We start from the raw sequence: 15213 nt of genomic DNA, 5'->3' as shown, positions 1-15213 counted from the left end.
CCCAGTTGGATAAAGTGCTGTACAAGATGGACGAATTGCATCAGTTTAAAACTCTGTGAACAGATGACACAAAGCAGAGGTGGGCACTTCTCATGATGAAGCAGCAGCAGCAGCAGCAGCAGCAGGATGATAAACCTGCTGAGGTACAAGCAGCTTTAACCTTCTCCTCCTTGCCCTGTGTCACCGCCATGTATTGTGTTCACTGTGAATACTCCCGTGTGCCAGGAAGTGTGTGTTGGCACAAAGTTACAAAGCAGACCGGCATGGACGAGGATTTAGCGCCAACTTATGAAAGCTTATGGTTTTTTTTTCCAACTCCGCCCTGATATTGTGCTGCTGTCAGACAGTAATCCTCTCTTATGTAAGAGAGTGTAGCTTCCTCTCTCTCACCAACACACACACACACACACACACACACACACACACACACACACACACACACACACACACACACACACACACACACACACACACACACACACACACACACACACACACACACACACACACACCAGTCAGCACCCACAGATACATGGAGACGAACTGATGTGGAGGCGACAGTGTCAGACAGGAAGGGTAATTTTACTATCATTTTGTGTCTGATTTATTTGTCAGGGTATGATTATGTGGTTTTTAAACTGACAGTAACAAGCAGGTTTTAAGTGATTTCTTTTAAGAAGATGAAATGATTGTACAGTAAGTGCCACCAGCTTTTTAATAAATTAATGTTCTGTTTATTTTTGTGTTTATTTATGGGTTACAATAACCATTGTTCATATTTCTTTGTATGGTTATTTTAGCAATATCAGAATTCCATGCTGGATTTTATTTCATTTGCTCTATTTAAAAAAAAAAAAATAATCTGTAATAAAGACTGACATGTATTGTTTTCGAAGTATGGTATAAAAAAAAAGTAAAACTGGCAATAAATGTTACTAAAATTGACAGAATATTCAGTATAATCACTGTATGCATGCTCTTCTGTATCTGGTATTGCTGCATTTACTGTGTTGAATTTTACATCTAGTGTTTGTATGGACGTGTGAAGACAATGGAAGAATTTTGTTGTCGATTTAGTCTGTCCTCTCTGGTTGTTTGTTTACAGAAGACAATGCGGGACCAGAAGTCCAGCACTGACTTGGAGGATCTGCTGAGGCAGTCCCAGATGGAGTTACAGTGGATCCAGAAACAGTTGGCCATGATCACTGCCAGAAACCTGCACCACCATCACCTGCACCCCAAGGGCAAGGTAATGCTCTGTCCGCTGTAGGCCTGTGTATCTAGTGTGGGGATTTCTAAAGCTACATCACTGTAACACCACGAGCATTGTCAGTAACACTCTAGTAAATGATCAATACTGTTAAATTGGTTCACTACAATACACTATTAAGACATCCTCAATAGGCGCCAAGATTTAAAGTAATGTTAAAGATTCTTCTATTTGTATGTAGTTGTGTTTTGTTTAAGTAACTAGTTAAGTAAGTACAGTTCATATCAAAGAAGAAACTCACTCCCACCCATGACACTGGCTTTTAGATCGCATAAGCCGAATAGCTGCGAGGGCAGTGACTGTGGCGGGATCGAGCCCCCACCAGCCCTGAAGCTCTGCCCCTCACTATCACATCATACTACTTACTGTTTTAGCCAAGATCAAACTGACTGAGGGGAGATTAATCTTAGCTTAATCTTTATCCGGATATCAAGTTTAAAGATCCAATTGACATTGGATTGGCTTGAAGTTAAGTCTCAGTGGATCTGCGGTTACTGACCAAACTGCTGTTATCACTAAAGGCTGAATGTGTGTCACGTCTACAGGGATGAAGAGGTTTTATAAATCTTATTAGTATATCTGGACCAGAATCATTGTAGTGATTTGTTCCGCCTCGATTTGTTTTCTCTGAGTGGATGAATCAGAGAGGTTGAGCAGCTCTGAGGGATAAACACAGTGTAACACCTGCGGCCAGTTGTGAAGGTTTAGTTGTTAATTGTTTAGTTTGTTTAAATTTTGAGTTTGGAGTAGGTCCTTTCCTGTGATTTTAATCTCTTTTGATTCTCTGTTTGCTTAAGCGATATTTACTTTGAAAAGCAACGCCAAAGTTATTGAACTGTAGTATTCAATGTACTTATGTGCACATTTAGAAAGTATTAACGGGAAATAATTACATAATAGGGAGTTCTAGTTGTGTGTATATATGGTGTTCATACATATGCAAACAGAGCAAATGTGATTTGAGAATAGAAAGGCTTGTTCTCTTTTTTAACATTTTCTTTCTTTTCCTTGTTAAGCGACAATCAGCCACATACCTTTTCATTCATTTTTCAAATACATATAGTTACTGGCACTTTCTTGCTCACATTTGGTGACTGACAGCTACTGACAACAATTGGCTTTATTAAAAAAAAATTTTTTTTACTGAAACACACATTAAAGGGACAATGTTTGTAGAACATTTAAATATTTTATAAAGCATTCCCTGATTTGTTGAGCACAACAGCAGAAGGGAAATTCATTTTGTATTTTTAAAACCCATGCAATGAAAAAAAAAAAGTAATTCCAGCTTTCATGTTTGTTGTGCAGCCTAATCACCACTTTTATTCAGTTCATTTTATCACTAAAAGTTTTTTTAATCTGAGCCCCGCTGTGGATTTACATGGTCTTTTCAGTTATTACTCTGAGAGATTTGTGTTTCTGACCAAAAATGAGTTTTTTTTTCCATGTATTTATTCTTATCGTCATCTATCTTGACCCGAACAAAAGTAATCCTGTCTGCTGTTGTTTTTAAACTTATGCGAGGAAGTTTTCAGGAGCGCTGACAGAAACTGGCATGTCTGACTCAGATTAGCTGTGTGAGGCTCAAATTTTAATCCTCCTTTGATAAAAGGGAACAACAGATTATCCATCACCATCCATCAGCTACGGCAGGGGGCTTACAAAGTGTGGAAGGAGCCTTCTCTCCACAGAGCTTCAACCATGTTGCTTACCCTCCCTCAGCACCCGACTCCCACTTTATTAATTATGTTGAGATGATACTGAAGGCTGTTGCTCCCTATTTGCATTAAAACATACTTTTTTCATGCTCGTTATCTGCATTCAATTTGAATTCTCTTTTACTTGTCTTGATATATTTTTATAAATGTCATAAAGTTTTGACTTTAAGCCGATTTCAAATTTTAATTGGCTACAATAGAGTCTGTTCTCAAAATGTATGTTTTGATAGAAATGATCATTTTAAGCTTCGTTTTTCCATTCTGAATGGATAAAGGAATAAAAAGGCTGTGAAAAGGCCTCTTGATCCCAAGATTTTCTCCTGCTGCCCCTCTGTGACTCTGTGGCCTGTCCCACACTTTGAAATACCACTTAGCTATGTGAGTTAACCTTCAGAGTTGAGTGAGCTAACAGACATGTCCAGAGGAGGACAGCACACGTCTGCAATTAAAGTCCACTACGTTGAGGCCGATCCCAGGCAGTTTCGTGGTCTAAAGTTAGAAGCTTGTTTAAGTGGTTAAAAGACCATCTGCCTCCAGCTATTTGCATATTTAAAAAGGAATTTGCATGTTTCTGCCCAATCTGATTTCCATCTGTCCCTGAACCCCTGTCTCACAGGGGTTTATGTCAAGCCTGCAGAGCAATTTACAGCGAGAACCATGCATCTACGATAAAGATGGGAATAGACAGTGAGGTTGCTAGGCAACAGAGTGGATCAGCACGTATGTTGTGCTTTCTCCTCTCACTCACGCTCACTTAGTGTCCCTTTCATTTTGTCCTCTCCTCTGTCCTATATTAATATATGGTTAACTTTCATAACAACCTTGCATACTCCTACTATAATATTAAATCCATATCAGAGGTTTCTCATGCCATAAGGAGTGTTTCCTTTTATTTTTGCTGCAATCTGGAACATCTGATACTACGTTGACTGATTTCAGGGTACAATCAATGAGTGTATGTGTTACTATGATAGCTCTGTGATGGACAGTGGACTTGTCCAATGTTGTAATACATTAACAAATTACTGTATTATGTTACAATTGCTGATGTTTCTGCTTTTGTCGTACGCAAAAACACTTGCTGAGTTGCAGAGCTGTTGTCTCACAGTCCTGCTTACTGAGCTGACTGTTGGTATTAATGGTGAAGCTGTTGCCAAATTCAATTTTACTGAACTAAAATCCTGAATGAACTCTGTCTTCCGAAAAAAACCTCACAGGCGTTGTAAAGGAAAGTCACTATATCTCTAAGCTCAGAGGCACAGGCTCAGCTATGTCATCAAATGTCATATCATAGGCATAAAAAAAACCCTTACAGGCTAGTTAGAACCTCTTTGAAAAGTAGCCAAGGTAGGTGGGTCAGTAATTCCTAATCCTCTTCTGTATGCAACAACAACAACAACAACAACAACAACAACAACAACAACAACAACAACAACAACAACAACAACAACAACAACAACAACAACAACAACAACAACAACAACACTACTAACAACAATAACAACAACACATTTCGTTGTACTTTTTAGGACACTCAAGGCCACAGCACAGGGTAAAAAGAAAAATATAAATAAAAACATTAGGAAAGATATGAACTTGCAATAGCTAATGTTGTTCACGATACCTTTAATCATTTTACAATGGTTATATTTACATCTATATTTAGATCCCATTCCGTTTTGAAATTTGTCTTTTATAAATGTTTTACACGCAACATTTATAAATATACTTCGAAGATACACAATGATCAATTTTGTCTTTGGATTATTTAGAGTATTGTGAGAGTAGGACTGATTACCAACATTTATTTATTTATTTTTTTCTGTTTGTAATATATACTTTACTTCTGTTGTTTGAGGTGATAAAATCACTGCATGCTAAACTCAGCCACGCTGCCGCGCGTGTGACGCGTGCTTTAGTCCATTGAGCAAAACGTGCACGTGTTCCTGGATGGAGACGGGAGGGAGGGAGGGGGTGTAGTACGGCCAGTCGAAGCACCATTCACACGCTGAGTGATGGGAATGAGGGAGCGACAGAGCCGGATAGGTGGCTGTTTTTAGCCTCATGCTTGCCAGCAGCCCAGCAGCGACAGCGCGGACGCACACGTGCACCCACGCGGACGTGTCGCCTCCGCTTTCCCCGCCGGTGTGCGATGTGACGTGAACGGCGGCGAGTCATTTTGGGACAAAAGGGGGGAACTTGCCTGCAAGGTAGGCACATTGTCATTACGGTCTGCAAATGCCTGCACAATAATGTCACACTCTTTACTCCTTTTTTATTTAATATGTGCTGGTGGTTATCTTTATATTTAAATGTAAAAAATAAAATAAAAATACGCCCGCAGGTGATGCAGTTCTCAGTGTTTATACGTTTTCATTAAAACAGCCTATCGCTATAGGTGCAATTATTAAATTCTGATTTTATCTACGTAGAAATCCACACCCACCAGCTATTTAAAAAAAAAAAAGACACAAGTATGAGTAATGTGTCTGATGGTTGCAAACTTGATGTCCTTCCAAAGATTGAACATACATTTCAGGCAATCTGTTTCTTGGTAAGTTCGCTGTCCACTCGCTGCAAGTGTTTCTTTCACACACCAGATGGCGATATGAGTATTTACTTCAACCGTCCATCTCTCTCTTCTATAGCCAATTCTGCTGGAGCCCATCCCAGCTGACAGTGGGAGAAGGCGGATTAAAACCCTGGACAGGTCACTAGTCCATCACAGGGCAGAGACAGAGACAGACGACCAAACATACCCTCACGTTCACATCTATGGCCAATTTCGAGTCACAAATTAACCCCATGTTTTTGGACTGTGGGGAAGAAATCAGAGTACCGGGAGAAATATCACACATGCACAGGGGGATCATGCAAACTCTACAGCTCTGTGCAGCCCGGACTACTAGTTAAAAATAAGCACACGACACATTTTCACAGTGGCCTCGTTCAAATCTACTTTCCTAATCCAATCTACTACATCCTTTTGACGTAAATCAGCCAACACTGCAGAAATTCCAAGAAAAGAATTCCAGATATTTCTTTTTTAATGAAGTAAACTGTTGAATGACTAGACACAACATTTATCTTCTTCATGCTGAATTAAAACCAGTAGCTATTAATTACGGAAAAGGGGAGGGAAGCCTGGCTGTGCGGGCAATAAAGTTGTAAAAAGCTCCTATTACATAATTATATGCTGTAACATCTTAATAGCTACCCACATTATCTGCTTTGGTTAATAAACAGTTCCTCCAGCCCCCAGTCATTTGGCAGTTTTAAAGAGATAATCCATTCAGTGTGCAGCCATCATTTCTGTCTGCAGCTTTGTGCAGGCCAGACAGTTTTTGCAGAAAGTTATTTTTGCCTATTTTTTTTTATTTTTTAGTAGACCATGTCTTTCAACAGCTGGCTTTGATTTCATAATATTAGAAAATGTGTTCTGCTAGTATTATTCCAGGGATTGAATGAAAGCTTGCTTAGTGTGTTGTTCCGAAAGTCTTTCCCATCAGAAATACTGTTTTGGTGTTTTTTCGGGTGGTGTGGTCGGGGAATTAGCAGGAGAGACATCAGTATTTGCCTTCAGAGCAGAGTTTTGTTTTTCACGCCCCTGTTGTACAAAGATTCTGAAGACGCTTGCATGGATGTTGTTTATTAGCATCTCAGAGGCCTAACTCCAGGCCTTTGGATGCAGATCCTTCTGTCGCTTCATATAAACCCACAGAAATGTGATTGTGTTGAGATCATCACTCTGTGAGGGCCACCAACACTTCTAGGACCCCTTGTTCTCTTAATAAACACTGGCTGCATGTTTCAGGTTATTTTTCTCTGCTGCAGAATGAATGGTAGTACATGATGGATGAGATATATTATAACATCCCAATGCTTTGCCAATTACTGCATTTCTTAAGTACTTTTGGAGTAATTTGCATGTTTTACTGTCTAGCCTTCAAGAAATGCACCAGCCTCTGGTACTTCTTTTGTTTTTCTTGGCTTTTATGATCTTGTTTGCTGCCTAAAACCTAAATAAAAACAGATTTATTGGGGGAAAAAAAGTAATATTCTTTTATATTTAATTGTTTTGTCATACAAATGAAAATATTTCCCGGATATTTTTTCACAATTCATTATTTATAAATATTACCTTCAGCTAATAAAGCTGATAAAACCTTCTCAAATATTGCAGCATTTTGTTTATTTGATCTTCGTTCCGTACAGGGAAAAATGTATAAAGAAAAAAACTAAAATAGACTTGAAACTTTTCAATTTCTGTATAATGAATCCAAATAAAATGGTAAATGGAAATGGTGTCTTAATTTGTTGGTCACTTAAATGAACTAATGTTCATTTATCAAATAATAAACCAACGACTGCTGTTCAAACCAGCCAAGTAGAATCAAACACAAGCGTCGCCTTTACCAGCTGTTGTCAGTAACTTCGTCCTGAATCATGTGGTTCGACTTAAATCAATATCTTTTTGAGACGACAATATTGCTCCGTTCCTAAATATTGTTGTGCAGGTCTCATCATGCTTTGGTCGGATAGAGGAGAAATAGGACAGACTGACACTGCTCCTGTTATATAATAATGGAATAAACAAGCCATTTTTACTACGCGGTTAGATGACACTGGATCAGAGCAACCTATGCCATATAAAATACAGATAAACGCTTGGGAGTGACTGCGCTGTTTTATTTGGATGCGCTCAACATGTCGTGATGGATTTAGAAGAAAAAAAAGATACAACCACACAAAAGAAAACCCTTAGATGGTAAGTCTGTCAAGGTGACAGCTTTAGGGCTTTTCCTCTCAAATTGCCTTGTATGCAGTATTTCTGAAGTAATTATTTCCTTCTGTTCTGCTGCCATCCTTACACATTTTCAAACTGCTGATTTATACAGTATCTTTGACATATTATGTCCACAAAACCTCAACCGACTTTGCATGTTGTTGCAAGAACCTGCTCCGACTCTTCCCTCCTGGCTCATCTTTACAAAGACAAATTGTCAATATTTCTTGTTTATGAAAGTGTTATGATTGTCGGAGTGGCTGTGGCAGCTTCTTACTTGACGTCTCCGTCGTTGACAGACAGCGCATTTCGGCTCCTGTCCCACGCGAAGGTGGTCTCAATCACTCTTTGTCTGTCCCACCACATCTCAGCCATCGCTCGTCTCATCCAACTGATTAACCGACGTAACCTATTGTATCTTATTTGCTACAGATCAGAGTAGTTGATTCAACTAAACAATAGGGGAACTTGGATATTTAGATTTGTTTTGTCTGAAGAGAAATTTGCCTTAAAAGCATTCAGGATGAATTCCATCCATATGTATTAACAAGGTACCAACAACATGGCCTGTTTTTCTGACGTCTTCATGAGAAGGTAAGAAAGTGTGAGGCTTCGGAGAGTCCCGAGAAGCAGATCCGATGACACCACAGCAGTTTTAGTATAAAAGTCAGGAAACACTTTTTGTTCAATTGAATCTGTCTTCATTTTGCTAAATGGTGGTAGGCATAAGTTACAACACTCCCTCTCACCACTTCTGTGAAACACGCCCACTCTTTGTAACTGTAAAGCTTCATATCAATAGTTTTAACTGTTGTTAGATGTGTTAACTGCAAAGTAATGGCGGCGCTGCAAATGAGCAAAAATGGAGTGTGAAAATAAATTGTGCCTCCTGAGCGTCGTTTCATCCCCCTCTTAGTTGGCGTTCATGATGATGAGCTTGTTTGAACAGCAATAAAGCACCACTTCCAGAGGCCATGTTCCTTTTTTAGTTCCTATTGTGTGATCGCTGTAACGCGGGAAATGGAACCTTCCAAACTGGTATCTGTCCCAGTTCCCAGCCGCATGACTGCAACATTATTTATTATCTTTATACATTGAACTTGTGTTTTCTGGTCTTGAGTGTCTCATAAATCAGCTCTCACTGGGTTGTCCATATGGCTCAATATCTTGCTCTAAATAGGCCGACTGAATGTGTTAGTCTGTCTGTCTGTTTGGTAAACCAACAGCACTGGTTGGCAGGTCCATCTATCTCTCTGTCTGTTCTTGGAAACTCCACCGTATTACACTGGTGGGTCTATCTGTAGGCTTGTCTGCTTGGCAGGTCTGCTGTATTAGCAGGTGGATCTGGCCGTCTTTCTGTCGGCTTGGCAGGCCCGTCATACTGGCTTTGGTTGGCTTTCGCTGCCTGGCTAAACTGCCATCTTGTCTGCAACTTTGTTTTTAGTATTTGTTTTGTGGTGAGTGATCAACTGGCGCACGATCAAGGAGATCCAGTTATCGTTTGCATGCGTGTGTGAATTATTTCTTCTGCCAGATACCAACTGTTCTGGTAACATGCTAATTGATATATTAGGATAACGTAAACTGATGTTAGAGCCATCTGTTGGTTGGTCTGTCGGAAACAACAATGGACTTTCACCTCTTCCTTAATTTGCCTCCGAATATAAATGTTGATCTGGAAATGTTGAAGTTGAGCAGCGATAGGCAGTGGAAAGATAAAAGTGAATAGACTTCAGACGTATGATGCAGCAAAGGGTTTCTTTTGTCTCGGGCGATAATGTTTTCCTTTTATAGCTGTAGTAATGTCGGAGAGGCTGGGCTCGCTCGGAGTGCTTTTTCAGGAGGCAAATAAGAAGACGACGCCCCATTTGGGATTTCAGATTGCAGCTCTCCAACGTGTTTCCATTTCAAACATTTGTTTTGTTATCTCTCAACGTAAATAGACTGGAGAGCAACATCAAATCTGTTTTTAGATTAACATACAGGGAAGAATCCTATCTCCTGACAAACACCAGAGCAAATTGCGTCTCCCTATCCTGAGAGTCTGTTTCATTTCAGGAGGACCAGACTGAGTTTACATCCTCTTCCTCTAAATCAGCTTCCTTCTTACCTCGTCCCAACAGCTGCTTAATTCCCCTATGATTTGCAACCCCTCTCCTCGCTGCAAAGTCTTCACTTTTTTCGTTTTTTTTTTTCAAAACTACCAGATTGACAGCACAGCAGTTCTGCTCCAGAGGAGGACAACAAGGAACTTAAAAGTGTCACCAAGTGGTGCAAATTGACAACTTTTCTGGAGGAGGACTAACTGAGCAACACAACAGACTATCCACAGCTGTCAAGTGAGGCTTGGAGCCTGCTCGTTACAGATATGCAAGTACATTTCCACGGAGAGTATTAAGAGAGCTATAATTTGGTTTAAAAGACTATAGCAGCCATCACGAAAAATAGCAATGTAGAAAAGGAGAAAATAAAACACTGTTAAATCCTCAGACAGTGATTTTATTTGCCTCACCATCATACTGTAACTAAAGACTCTTGGTACTTTCATGTTAGTTTTCACAGTTTCACTGTCGTGTTGTAAAGGACTTGGCAGTGATTTTCACAGTAGTTAATGCAGAGTACTTATTGGATTGTTGAAACTTATCTTAGTAAAATAAAAATGATAAATGGGCTTCACTTATATAGTGCCTTACAGTTGTGTGAGCAGCCCCAAAGTGCTTTACATAGTTCATTGCATTCACCCATTTACTCACACATTCACACACCAATGGAGGCTGCAGCCATGCAAGACGCTGTCACTCCAATGGGAGCAGTTGGCATGTAGACAGGTGGAGATGGGAATCGAACCCTACCAGCTGGGCCATGCCGCCCACAAACAACCCTCTGACAACCCCATTTGTATTTTCCTCTTACCTTTAAGTGTTGCAACACAAATCCATATTTCTGAATCTTGATTTTAGACATCCTTAATGTTAAACAAAGTTGATTGTCTCTTCTGCTTGAATCAATATAATATATCTTGCATACAAACAGCTGGAAAGCTGTTAGGTAGCTTTTATAATGCAATTTTAGCCATCGATATGATGCCTGAAATATGTGCTGTTCAGTCTGTAGACAAATGCTCATGTTAGTGAGTATTTAATATCACCTAATGTTAGTGAGCTGATGTACAAATATGGTCTGTCGTTAAAATAGCAACTGGTCATAAAAAAAAACCCAAAACAAAGCATTATTACACATGCTCTGAGGTCACATGGTGCTGTAGTGGTTGGCACTCTTGTCTCACAGCAAGTCTATTTCCGGTTCAAGTGTGTGTGTGTGTATGTGTGTGTGTGTGTGTGTGTGTGTGTGTGTGTGTGTGTGTGTGTGTGTGTGTGTGTGTTTGCCTTGTGATGGACTGTCCAGGGTGCACCTGGGATCAGCTTCAGTCTCCCCAGGACCCTGGATTTAATAGGCAGTATAGAAGATGGATTGTTTCAGTTGTCCTCACAGTGTTTCACCTGGTTGGTGTGTATACACGTGTCTGGGTACGTGCCCCATGCAGCTGATGTAATGGATTTTCTTTATTAGCATCCAAAATGTAGAAATCAAGATATTGAAACAATGAGTGGATCACATCTGTATTACTACCTAATTTTTGGAGGGAGGGTGGGGGATTGTGGTGATCTCGTCTTAAATGTACCCACTAATAACTCGATAACACTACAGATGTCCAAGCTTGATAATATATGTATATTTTTTGTCTTTCAGTCAAAATATGACATTTTATCCCAGCAAACAACTGGACACTCTACAGTTCACAATGTGAACCGCTTTCGACTGCTGGAGGAGAGAAACGGCGCTCTGAAGCTTGAAGTAGCCACTCTCCGCCAAGAGAAACAGCAGTACAGGAAACTGGTATGCCCACTTATCTCTTCACCCTACTTTAGTCATTTTATTTCCACATATACAGTACATACTCCATATACGTGTTGTTTTTCTTGATCAGTCTTCCGTGATAACACACCTGTAATTGAGATGTTCATTTCCTATGAAATGGAGTCTTCTTTTTGGCTTATGCTCAGATTAAATACCTTTGTATTTTCGAGTTTCGCCTTTCATTTGTTGTGTGTGGCTTTAGTTGAGTTGACTCTTCAGAAATCTGGCAAGTAGGTTGATGAAATGATGTTCAATGGATTGTCAGTATTACATAGTTAATTTGGTTGTTGTTGAAGTTATATCTAGCAGAGACTCTCCTGGTTAATATGATGTGTAACATTAAAAAGAGGCAACTGTGGCTCAATTAGAAGAGCGTGTCGTCTCTCAATCGGAAGTTTTCAGGTTTGATCCCATAGCTCTCTTCACTGCAGTGTGTGTGTGTGTGTGTGTGTGTGTGTGTGTGTGTGTGTGTGTGTGTGTGTGTGTGTGTGTGTGTGTGTGTGTGTGTGTGTGTGTGAATGTGATTCATAATGTAAAGCACTTTGTGGGTTGATAAAGCGGTGGAAATATTGTTGGAATCCATTCACAATTTAGTGTCTTTCTGCATCATTAATGCCGTTTGTGGCAGAGCCCCCTCATGCTCCACTCATTTGGGGAGCCCCTAAATATACATACAGTGACTTCACTGAGTGCTCATTGCACTCACTGTTACTGTTGCAGTTTTTATTCTTTAAGGGAGCTGTTGATTCAAGGTGGATGGCATGGTATTTCCCACACATACTATGCTCCCTTTTGCTTGGTCCTAATTATGCAGACATGTGGGTGTGCACAATCTGGTGTTAAACAGAAATGTTTTATGCAGTTAGGGGAGTGTTGTGTACGGGGGTCTGTTCACAGCACCATTCGTATTTTCCAGTGCATAGTATGTTCATGTATTTATGTATTTAGTCAATTTGTCCTTTGGGGGGGCTTCTCCAGGTGGTCTCAGATGGCAAGGTGTGTGAGTCGTTGTCTTGGCAACACGCCCATATGCAGTAGCGTGGACATGCTGGCAGAGGGGAACTGACAGAGCATAATGGCTGGCTTCTGTTGTAAGCCTCAATGGCTTGAAATGAGTTCCAGTAACATTGAGCGAAATCCGCACGCTGTGCTGTGTGTTCCCAAAACTGATAATAACACTAACCCATAATTTGAAAAAAATAAATAAATAAAAATGTTATCCCAGTGTTTAGTGTTATGTTTAAGGATTCCTTGTTCATTTATCTCTTGATGTCTGACAAATAATTGACAAAATGTTATTATTGGAACATTTATCCAACAGATTTCCTCCTTTTATCTTGTAAAATGTTGTTTTCCTCCTCTTGTGGGCATTTTCTAAGTGTGCATCCAATAGAAATACAGCTACTTGTCCCCTTGCATAAACAGCAACACCGATGTTTGATCTCGACTCAAACTCTCAATCACATATGGATCACGCTAATTATACGTTTTTTCCGTTGCAAATGTACAAATATTCCAAAATTGAGGGGCCACATGGTGGCGTAGTGCCTTAAATGAGAATATCCCCGGTTCAATTCCAGGCTTGGGGTCCTTTCAGTGGGGAGCCTGCATGTTCTCCCTGTGCATGCTCCCTCTCTGACTTCATCCCACAGTTCAGAAACCTGCATGTTAGATGGCATTGTGTCCTGGACTCACAGTAGTCTGTCTCTCTACAGTCTACATACATATAAAACAGATTGTAACATACTGTAGATTCAAATGAGAAAAAGACCAGAACAACACAAACAACTAAAAGCAACATTTCATTTTGAACATTTGTTGCTTTTATCCATTGAAACTATATGGAGGAAACAAAAAAGATCATTGATAATGTAACTACTCTGCATTCACCATTTTTGTGTGTAGAGCTTATGGATGAACTGCTAATGCAGTTTCATCTCAGTGTATGAGATAAGAAAGACATTTACCCTCTTTATCAGGGCATACAAACATCTCTCTTAGAAATGTTTGGATTCAGGGTAGCCTGGGAGATTTTAAGGGAATTATCTGTCACAGCAGCACAAATCACGAGATTGTGTAATTATGCCTGTGTCTGTTCATATGTGCTGCTTTTCTTTGTTTTCATATTGGAGAGTTCCTGTTTTTTAGGCAGTTCAGCAGGCTGCCTGAGAGTCTTTTCGCTGCTTTTCGACAGCTTCACTCACACAGGCTGCATCATGGTCACTCATGCAAAGACAGACTCAGCTATGGATCAGTTAATCTGAGAGCGGCTCAGTTATGAGGGCTGGTTCATTCTTACATATTTGCTTAAGCAGATATACTATGCACTTACACTGTTAGTGTATTTAAAGTGAAAAAGAGACATTATTTTTGTTCATCCCTTCCATCTGTATTAATTTGGTCTTAAATGTAATTTAAAAAAAAAATCTGGTGAAGACAAATATGCTAAAATAGATCCCATGTTTTAAAGCCTGATATTTGATTTGAGGTCAATTGGTGGCTATACTTTGACTGTAGGTGTGAATGTGAGCATGTGTGTGAGTGCACTGTCTTTCTGTGTTTGCCTTCTAATGGACTGACAATATGTACTGAGAGCTTTGGACCGCAGATTGTGAATTAATATTTTGGACAAAACCTACAGGGGTACACTTGCTGAGTTTTTAACAGGAAAAAATTTTTTCAAACCACAAATGTAAGATTCCAAATGGCTGACATTGCTAATCCTGGCTGCATGGTGGTGTAAACCTCGTTTCTCAGAGAGAGAATATCCTGGGGTTGATTTCCTGGGAGGCCTTTCTGTGAAAAGTTTGCATGTCTGTGCCTTTGTTTTCACTCTGGTTTATTCCCATAGTTCAAAAACATGTGTTTTCGGTTCATACATAACTCATTCACCCAAAAGTCTGAATGTGTGTGTATGATGGCTTTCATCTGTGTTTGCCCTTTGATGAAATGTTGTCTTATCCAGAATGCACCCTGCCTTTTACCCACAGTCCACTGGGATCAGCTCCACCCAGCCTCGTGGGTACAGTATTGCAGATGGGTGGATATATAAGTAATCTCAAACATATGACATAGAGTACTGAATTCATATCTGCTCTGTTATCAGTAGCCTGAGCTACTGTTGATCTTACATTAGGATCTTCTGGGTCCTCTCAAGAACATCCGGCTTATTTTAGTGACAATATTTGTATTGTGTTGTAGGGAAGCATTTTCATGGTGGTGTTATGTTATGGGAATAAGTGAGATGCGTTTTTGAACAACAGGGTGTAGAAAGAGAAACGCATGCGAGACTGGTCATGTCTTTTTCACCTAGTTTCCTTCTTCTATAGGTGGTCTCAGCTAAATGTCTAAACTCCACTGTTGTGTTCTGATTTCCATACTTGTGTCACTGAAAAGAATCTTCATAGGCTACCTCAACCAGACTGTAATATCTTTGTCATTCTCTTCTGTTTTGTTGTTTTTCTACCTAAATGGCAAGAAAACAGACGGAGAAGGTGGACTGTTTTCCAGGAAAATGAAGA

The 15213-nt window shown here is 39.9% G+C and overlaps 1 protein-coding gene across 1 annotated transcript in view; it reads left to right on the top strand.

Moving 5' to 3' along the window:
- Positions 1 to 524: 524 nt before the first annotated feature.
- Positions 525 to 15213, top strand: part of rimbp2a (RIMS binding protein 2a) — a gene marked incomplete at its 3' end in the record, with an annotated part of 71491 nt that continues 56802 nt past the window's right edge. The window contains exons 1-3 of the mRNA XM_080477307.1: positions 525 to 696; positions 1106 to 1249; positions 11525 to 11671. Coding sequence (XP_080333433.1) covers positions 1112 to 1249; positions 11525 to 11671 — 285 coding nt within the window. The 5' untranslated portion in view covers positions 525 to 696; positions 1106 to 1111. The remainder of the gene's footprint in view (positions 697 to 1105; positions 1250 to 11524; positions 11672 to 15213) is intronic.

The sequence above is a fragment of the Lipophrys pholis genome, assembly GCF_963383615.2.
Source record: "Lipophrys pholis genome assembly, chromosome: 12".
Lineage (NCBI taxonomy): Eukaryota > Metazoa > Chordata > Actinopteri > Blenniiformes > Blenniidae > Lipophrys > Lipophrys pholis.
This window is presented reverse-complemented; position numbering and strand designations above follow the sequence as displayed.